Source organism: Octopus sinensis, unplaced genomic scaffold (assembly GCF_006345805.1).
Source record: "Octopus sinensis unplaced genomic scaffold, ASM634580v1 Contig18740, whole genome shotgun sequence".
Classification (NCBI taxonomy): Eukaryota; Metazoa; Mollusca; class Cephalopoda; order Octopoda; family Octopodidae; genus Octopus; species Octopus sinensis.
Genome location: NW_021835990.1, coordinates 370,673 through 380,255, shown reverse-complemented (window position 1 = coordinate 380,255; position 9,583 = coordinate 370,673). Strand labels below are relative to the sequence as shown.

The window sequence follows — 9,583 nt, the reverse complement described above, 5'->3', positions numbered from 1 at the left end:
CACCGAAAGATAAGACAAATCATCCATCAGTAGTAAAATTCCAACCAAGGTCATCAAATGTGGGCAGAAATAGCAAAAAATCTGAAAAAACCGCCGAATTGTTCACTGGGGAGTCCCCTATCATGGATGACATGCTAAGAAGCTCTGAATATGCCAATTTAACAAAGTTATTAAAATCCTCAATTGGAGGACCTGTACAAGGATTGATTACTCGTGAGGTTTCTCACTCAAAGTGGCCGAATTCGACCTACAAGATGAGTATTGAGCAAGAAAGGCAAAACCCTTTATGGAGGGATGATCCCCAGGATATCTCAATCGCCTCAGTTCAAAGAGACTCTACACAAAAGAGTCAGAATAGACCTGAAATGATATCTTTGGGATTTCAAGCTGGGACAGATGTGGATAGAAGTGATTATTTCTCTGATTTGGCTTATGAGAACCCCCAATCCTCGGGACACGAGATAGAAGATGTCGAAATCATCTACGAATTACCTTCTGGTGTTGAAAATAGCAGAAATTCAACCAAGAGAGTTTCAAGAATGGCCAAAAATAGCCATAATAATCGCACTTGTGAAGTTTCCTATGATAAAAATTCTGATAAAACGCATTTCTTGGGACAAGAGACTGTTATGGGCCACGAAGGTTCTAATTTGAATATATCTGATTCAAATTTGTCAAAAAAGTCGTCAAAAAACTCGAAAAGATTATACAATAAGGAAAACTCTAAAGCCAAAAGTAATATAATACAAGATGAGCCTGTCATCCATCAAAAGAATCCTAATTTTGGACAAGTGACCACTGGTGTCCCTCATTCCAAATCGACAGTGTCCATTTTAAAGAAAGGTCGAAACACGACTGCACGTGAAAACCTTTCCAGTCGAGACAAGAGCAAGAACAAGACTCATTTTGGCGAGGTGGGTAAGATTGTTGAGAAGGAAGGTGTTCATTTTGATTTTGAGGAATATCTATCGAAGAAAAAAAAAGACGAGTCACTTTTATTGGTAGTTCTGATAGCGAACCTGAGGATGTGATCCTCGTTGGCCCCTCCTTGAACAAAAATCGAGAATCATTGAATTCCGGCAACATGTTTATTGAAAATAATCCTAATGTGTCATTTTCCCCCTCTTCGACTGTAAATTCGGAACTCAATAGTCCAATTCGAGTAACAAATTCCGTCAAAGTTGGGTATGTTGTGTCCTGATACACATTTTTAGTGATCCTAGTCTGTATACTGATGAAATTTTAGCAGAGAAAGTGGTTATGGAAATTAATTCTCCGGTAATGGTTGATAAACAAATTGGGACGGATCTGATGATGGCTGATATCCCTGATGGATCACCCCGAAAGTGGTTTTATTTAATATTAGTATATATATCAGGAAGGCTAAGAAAAAACGACGTAATAAAAGGACACGTCTCTCAAGTGGCAGAATAAATGATTCGATGATGCCCATAGCCGATGAAGAACCTATCGCTGACATAATCGCCAGATTTGAGGGAATCAACGAGGTATGGGCTTGTTAACTAAACGTACATAGCGATTGGCAGCGGATGGAATCCGAGCTAGAATAAGTTTGTGTGTAACTAATTCAAAGTTGTGCCTGAATTGAACCCGTTGTCATCTCGCCAGTCAAATCGAGTACGAGTGGTCGGGCTAGACCCTTTTAATGGAGAGAGGATTAAATATTCGGACTTTGGCTATGGGTTGCAGATTGTGGGGATAACAAAACACCTCCGTTCATATCGTGAGTTGGTATAAAGTCAATTTAGTTCATAACGACCCAATCAAGTCAAAACCCAATAATGTCATTATTCCTCAATTTACTTCTAATTTGAGGGAAGTTCGAGATCAGTGTTATTTTAGTGTTTATTAGTTTGTTTAGTGTCGATTGTGAGGAGAGTACAACTGTTGGAGTCCTTTGAGACACACGCGGTGTATTCCCACTGTGATGACAGGCCCAATTTATTTGGATTGTTGGTGCTGTTTCCTCATTCTAGAAAGCCGTTAGTGACTTAGGAGGGGATATATTTAGTTAGTTGTGAGGTATAAAATTCTAGATTTTGACAGTGCAGGCTGGGACTGTAGAGATGGAGATTGACGAAAGTGATTCTTTTGTGATGTGGAGGGGGAATTTCTATGAAGTGTTGGATGGTAGAAATTGTGTGTTATGGTAGGGATATCTTATTCATTGATTAATAATACCAACTATCCGGCTAAAATGAAGTATTCTTTGCAGACTGCTAGTGCTACTCCTGTTGTTGATTTTTAACCTTTTTGGCTTTTTATTTCCAATAGTGTCATTAATAATTTTACTGATGATAGAAAAATTTGAAGAGAAATCAATCTTGTAAATTTCTTTGACAAGCTGATATTTGCTTCATTCCTCAATTTACAAAGTGGAATGTTTGCAGATACAAATGGTTCCGTTAAGTCTGTCGCAAAATTTTTGTAACAATAACTTGGAAGAACAATTATCAATTGTCTTGTATTTGTGGATATATAATTTTTTGTAAAAAATGCTTCTTTGTTTCCTTGTGTTTTTTTTGTTTGTTCATAAAAATTGTTTTTGCAAGTTACGGGCAACTAACATAATTTATAAAAAAAAAGTATCTGGACTTTTTAATTTTGTTCTTAGTTTTATTTAAAATTGACTTAATTACAAAAATTGATCTAACAAACTTTTTATAAAAACCATTTTTAAAATTTTTATTAAGTGTTTTAATTAAATCTGAGAAACGCTCAAAGAATTGATATAAAATTCCTTTTAAAGGGGACTAGCATCGTATTTAGGCTGAGATGTTGGTACATGGAATACGGGACGATTTCGATTCCCATCTTCAGATTAGCAGGTTGTTTAGAAGAGTTTTACTGGGAATCTTTCCAGATAATTTCAAATTTTTTGCCGTTATCTCTTTAATACTTTAATTAAAAACTAGTTAAAGTAACTTTTCATTAATCTCGACTATGTACTTTTCAGAAAAACCCAATTTTGAAATAAATTTGATTAAATTCCAACTTATATTTATTTAATTTTTGATGTTTTTTCAAATTTGTAGCATTCAAAATGAGAAAATGTATTTCGGCTGCTTTATTAATTAATTTTTTAAATTGTATGTAGAAAAGATATTTTACAAGTCTAACCTAAGAAAATTGTGATTCTTCGTGCTTATACAGTGAATCCTCGCAAATTGGCCATTTTTGGTACATAGAGATTTTATGGCCAATTTGAGAAAATGGCCAATTTGAAAAAAATCAATATTTAAAAAATAAAATAAACACGTTTAAATTTTATTAAAATAAAATTCAATCCCTAATTCCTTTTTATTTGCTCTTTTTACATTTTCTTTGTATTTTCTTATTGCAGTAATCAGCGAAACATCATTCTCATTTTCTGCATTACAGTAAAGTTGCCTTTCTATTCTAGTTAATGTCTTTGCAATATCTTTTCTATCGAGTGGATATATGATTTTTGTCTCTTCGTCGCTAATTTCAGACTCTTGATCCTCTTGTAAACAATTTTCGTTTATATCTTGATCTTCTGTGTTTTCGATATTTAGAAAATCTTCGCTCATTAGAGGATCGAAAATGTCAGTTCTTTCAATTTCAGTCTCATAATGTTCAATTAATGTATTTTCGTGATTAGATTCATTTAAAATCTTAAAACAATTTTGAATAGTTTCAGTAGATACGTCATCCCAAGCCATATTAACAAACAAAATTGCATCTTTTAATGTCAATTTTTTGTATGAATTGTATACAGAAATATTTTCAGTCTCCAGCAAATCAGTTAAGTACTGTAGCTTTCTTCTCATGAAATGAGTCTTGAAGGTTTTTATAATTCCAATATCCATTGGTTGTAGTAATCCAGTAGAATTTTTAGGAAAAAATAAAATCTTAATACAATCCAAGTTTTGAGGAATAGAATGTGCAGGACAGTGGTCTATTAGCAATAAAATTTTCTTCTTTTTAATTTTAAGCTGGAGATCAAAGCTAATAATCCAATCAATAAAAATAGATCCAGTCATCCAAGCTTTCTGTGAGCTATAATATGAGACAAGACATCCATAGTCAAAATTTTTAAAACATCTAGGCATTTTTGGTTTTCCAATCATCACAGGTTTCAATTTATGACTTCCGGTCATGTTTGAACAAAGCATAATAGACACACGGTCTTTAAAATTTTTGTATCCTTGGAATCGGTTTCTGCATACGCTTTTCGATGGAATAAGCTTGTAGTATAATGCAGTTTCATCCAAATTATAAATTAGATCAGGCTTATACGATTTAGAAATTTCTTTAAATTCTTCACGAAAAGAATTAATGTCAACTACTTTATCTGTTCGCATCTCTCCATGTAATTTTAGCATTCTAAAACCGTGTCTCTTTTTGAATTTTGCCAGAAATCCATTAGAATTTTTAAAGTTACTAAGTTGTAGCTCTTCGGCAAAATGCGCAGCCTTACACGATATTAAGGAATCATTCAAAAAACCACCTAAAAATTGGTTTTCAATTAATACCTTTAGACTCTATTGTATCCATCCATTCGATCAATTTTTCTTCAAGCGTAGGAAATTTTGGTTTGTGAGCAGCTTTATACGAATTTTGATAGATTTTCGAATCCCGTAAAATAGAGTCTTTATTAAGCAGTAGATTATTGATCGTCTTTCTCGAGATCGTCTTGTGGAATAAATGTGAGAATCTGTCAGCCAGAAGCTGACACGAAACACTGTCATTTTCTTCCTTGTAGTTTATAATTTGTGTTTTTTCAAGAAAAGTGAGCCGAGTATAACGTCCACGAGAAATTTTATAAGACATGTGATTAAAAAAATAGTTTATTTTCTAATTAAAAAAAATAATAATTCAAAAATTGTGGCCAATTTGAGAATTGGCCAATTTACTAAGAAAATTAATTTTTTTCTTAGTAAATTGTGAAAAAATTGGCCAATTTAAAAATTGGCCAATTTGCGAGGTGGCCAATTTGCGAGGATTCACTGTATTTGTATGTAAGAATAGAAACAATTAATGAATAATTGTTCTTTTAATTTTTTAATCAAATTTAAAAATGTTGTTTTTATCTTTTCTGATTTTGATCGCGACAATTCTTATTTTGATCACTACAAATCCGAAATAGATTTCTGGGAAAAAAAAAGAAAAAAATTAACTAGTTTATATGGCACAAAAAGTAATCAGCGATGGGAAGAGTTCACTAAAAAATTTGGTTGGCATTTAAAATATACAATTTTTAGCGACAAAAATACAATCAGACAGAGTTTCAAAATAATTTGGCTTTGATTGATAGACACAATTTGAAATTTAAAAGAAATGCCATTTCCTTCCAACTAGATATTCCCGTACTCGTCGGGGAAGGCCCTCGTATGGGATGTTACCGTTGTGGATACCTTTTCAAAATCGAGGATCCATTCTTCCGCCGCAAACCCTTGTTCGGCTGCAAACCACGCCGAAAAGATGAAACTACAAAAATATTCTTCGCTCGCGAACCGCTACCGTGTTACGGCAATCGCACCTGGAGACCGCTGGTGCTGCGGGAAAGGAGACTGACTCGTTCCTCAAAGAGGTCGGGTAGTCCATCGGGAGGAGGCTCAAGGACACGAGAGAGGGCCTCTGGTTCCGCCAGCGCATCGGCCTGGCCATTGTTCGAGGCAACGCACACTGCGTCCTTGCCGCTGGGACTTAACGTTTTTCGTTGTCTTTTAATCAATTATTGTTAATTAACAAAAAAAACTAGAAATAAACTCGTTCGCAGATATGGTTGTTTTGTGTTAGAAATATTCCCAGACTGAGGATGAACTTCCAAAGCTACACAAATTAAATTATTTTGACACAAGTGACTACGGAACATCTTTTTTCTCAGAAAATGAAAAGGATTTTCATTATTTTTTGACTGGAGATAAAAATGTAGTTACAAATGTCAAAAATCAGCATAATTGTGAATCATGTTATATATTCAGCGCGGTTGGTAAATAAATAATTACTCTTCAGATTGCCAGTCTTGAAGATCAATATGCGATTAAGCATGACAAGTTGGTTAGTTTTAGTGAACAAAACGTGCTTGATTGCTGTGAATATTGTCGATGTAAAAGCGGATCCCAGTATTACGCTTATGAATATATCATTCAAAATGGGGGAATCAGCACAACTGAACAGTACCCTTATCTTGGAATGGTTTATAAAACTGTACTTTGTAATAGAAAAAAGAATGCAGATATAAAAACAATCCAATAGTAGTCACAGATTATGTCAATATTTACCATTTTTTGGCATTAAGAACTTTACTGAAAATTGGTCCTTTCGGAATTACAATTTGTATATCGAAATATTTGTATTCGTATTCAGGAGGTATAATTGTATAACATTATAGGAATTTTTGATGATCCTGGATGTAACAGCGTACATGCAGCGTGTCTCGTTGGATATGGGGTAGATAATGGAAAAGAATACTGGCTCATAAAAAACCGGCATAGAAATTAAATATAAAAATAGTTGGGGTCGTGTTTGGGGGAAGATGGGTACCTTAGAATTGTAAAGAACAAAAATGGACAGTTATATAGACGAAACAGAGTAGATATAATTGATAAATTTTACGACCATTTGCAAAACATACTTAAGTTCATTCCCAATATTTTTCCCTGCATAGATGTAGATGTACACATTTCAATATTTTTAGATCATCCATAAACAGTAAGTGATTTGTTGTATATGTAATACAATCCTGATCTTGGTTATCAATCATCACTTTTGGGTACTTAGCATTCAGAATTCTACTAAGAGGATCCATCACCAGGGTAAAGATATAAGGTGACAAGGAATCACCCTGGAGTATGCCTCTTTTCAATTTTACCTCTCCGATTTCATTATGATTCAGAATTAGCTTTATTCTCCACTTCGTTACAAGGTTCTTCACAAAATTCACAATCCAGCTAGGGAGTCCGGAGTTTTCAAGCACCTGGAACAGAAAGTCGTGATCTACCAAATCGAACGCTTTTTTACATCAATCCAGGTAGAAAACAAATTATTTCCGTTTTGCTTGTGAATGCACCGGTTAAGAATTGCTTGTTCCTTTGCCCCTTGACACATTTGCCGAGTTCCTAATTGATTATTGGCAATCAGATTATATGCCTCAATATAATCTCCCGACTTCCTGTTAACACATTTCGTTGCAAGTTTATATAAGTTAGACATACAAGTAATTGGTCTCAAATCTTTGGATCCTTGGGTATGTGATTCCAGTATAGAACCACTCATCCGGTGTGTATTCACCATGGATTATCTTGACTAGTTCTTCACACAAGTGATCATAGATTTATTTTCTTAAAATGTCAATACAATGTTTATAAAAATATTGTTATATATCAATTTTGATGTTTTATGAACGTTTTTGCATTCAAAACTGGAGTCAGACGTTCCTAGACCTTAGTTTCTTTATAGGCTACTACAATGTATGCTAATGGCCTATCCATAAGGACCCTTCTAGAAGAGGACTGGAATTATGCAGTTTATTGATAAAATCTCTAGAATACATTAACAAATTCCCTAAAATATTATAAATCAGTCAAGCAAAAATCAAAGGATACATTTTAACCAAGTAACAAAATTTTAATTGCTAATATTTTTGAGTTGGTTCTGTTTTTCTTCAACAAAATCAGAAACTTTAAAATTTTTGCAGAAAAAATTATTAAAATCAAACAAAGTAATGAACAGAACAAAATAACTTTAGAAAGGTAATTTGTATTAAAAATTTTGAACGTAACCGATCTGCGTCGCAACCTTGACGGCGACATATCACAGTTGATAAGAAAAATGGGTTCAGAAGTGGAAGGTCTGCCACATATGTTATATAGAATCACAAATAACTTACTTCAATTTGTTAAAAATACTCAAAAGTATTACATGTCAATTCCTCTCTGTGCTCTGCACATTCCAAGTATCTCGATGCATCGTTTGTATTTTTGACATAAGGCAAAGGTCCATCTGTGTGTCCAGATGACATCACCAGTGGATATGCCAGGTCTAAACCCACTTTGCCCTGGCGATAGAAAATTTCCACCTTGGTTTTTATCGTCTCGAATGACAATACTTTCAGGAGAGTCGTTAGTAGGATAATAGCTCTTAAGTTGAGTAAGTGCCCTTTCTGATTTTCCGGGTTAATGTAGTGGAATTAACAAGATGTATGCAATGGTTTCAGCAAGCTTCATTGACGGGTAGTTTATTAGTTCAAGTTGGGTATAATCTTGTCCCTGGTTTTCAGTTTGTTAGTTGCCTCCAATACTCCATTGATGTTTATTGGTGAAATTAGTGCTCCTGCAATACATGGGTATAAGATTAGCCAGAAATAAAAAACTTCTTTTGGCCAGAGCATAGTAAGAAACAGCTTTAAACTAGCTCCCCCATCTCGTAACTATTGGTTCTGGTAGGTACTCAATTTCTTTAAACCAGTGTCTTCGATAATTGTTTTTTACAACAAACGCCTTTGACAATCAATCAACTTGTAGACTTCATGATAATTTACTTTTATTAATTATTTTTGATATCTTTTGTTAAGCTAAAATTTCTACTATATTAAGGCAAGTAAACTCTGAAGAAAGTTGATGCCGAATACGTTCAAACAAGTTTCCTTTACAAATGCTTCCTGTACGCCTGCTGCAACATTTTGAAAAAAATAATTTGGAGGAAAAATATTTAATTATATTTTATGAAATATTTTTTTACAAATAGTTATAGCTTTTGTTAAAATCGGAAGGCTTTTTATAAATATAAGAATTGAAAGGCTTTAGTGACTTTCTCAAAGGTCTTTTGTGGAATAATTGATTCAGGTTCGACTTCTTGGGTTCTACCCAGCTGCCTTCTTAGTTCATCCGGGACAAGATCGGAGGGGATATACTTTCCATCTTGCCCCTTTAACACAATATTGTCGCCTTTCCCTTCCGCGTTGTTCAGGCGCTGATACGCCTTCCAAAACTTCGGATTTCTTTTATCCAGCATTCGGCGTTCCTTTCTCCATGATTTTTCTATTTTCTTTTTGCCAATTTCTACTATCATCGTCTTGAGATGGTTGATTTCAACTTTTAACTGATTTCTGACCCCCACGTTGGAACACCTCCTCTTGCGATTCTGAAGAGTGCCCTTCTTCGTTATAAGCATCGACAGTTTTTTGTCTGTTAGGCGGAAACAAGGGCCCGATGCTCTCAATACTCTCTTTTCCGTAAATATTTCCAAGAATTTGACAATTGATGACCTTAGATAGGTCGTCGATATCCTCCATGGTCCGAACAGAACGGAGCACGGTAGTATTAAATGCCAAGCGAATAGAGTACTCAAATAGATCCAATCCACATTCGACAGATTATATCCAATAAACACGTCCTCTGTCAGATTTATTTTCGTCCTTAGCCTCAATGATTGCGGGATGTGATCACTTCCTACATCCACCTCGATTGTCTGACGATCACAGAGTGGAGTAATAGACGCCGAGGAGAGAAAAGGCGATCCGGTTTGCCTCTATCCGGATAGTGGTTTAGCTCTTCGGACGTCCATATCGAAAAACCGAGATTTCGAGACAAACTCT

At 34.6% G+C, this 9,583-nt stretch overlaps 1 protein-coding gene across 1 annotated transcript; it reads right to left on the bottom strand.

Moving 5' to 3' along the window:
• Positions 1-1,219: 1,219 nt before the first annotated feature.
• LOC115231577 (tigger transposable element-derived protein 6-like) lies at positions 1,220-9,280 on the bottom strand. Its single transcript, XM_029801569.1, has 4 exons — positions 9,100-9,280; positions 3,759-4,492; positions 3,339-3,656; positions 1,220-1,231 (listed from the first exon to the last, which is right to left on the bottom strand). Exons 1-4 carry the CDS (start codon positions 9,278-9,280, stop codon positions 1,220-1,222), a joined length of 1,245 nt encoding a protein of 414 aa, XP_029657429.1.
• Positions 9,281-9,583: the final 303 nt, after the last annotated feature.

Coding starts and splice junctions, on each gene's coding strand:
- LOC115231577 (XM_029801569.1), bottom strand. CDS start 9,280: ATGGAGGATATCGACGACCTATCTAAGGTCATCAATTGTCAAATTCTT. Junction 4,493..9,099: donor GGAGGTGTTCCAACGTGGGG/GTCAGAAATCAG, acceptor ACCAATTTTTAG/GTGGTTTTTTGAATGATTCC. Junction 3,657..3,758: donor TGGAGACTGAAAATATTTCT/GTATACAATTCA, acceptor AATTGTTTTAAG/ATTTTAAATGAATCTAATCA.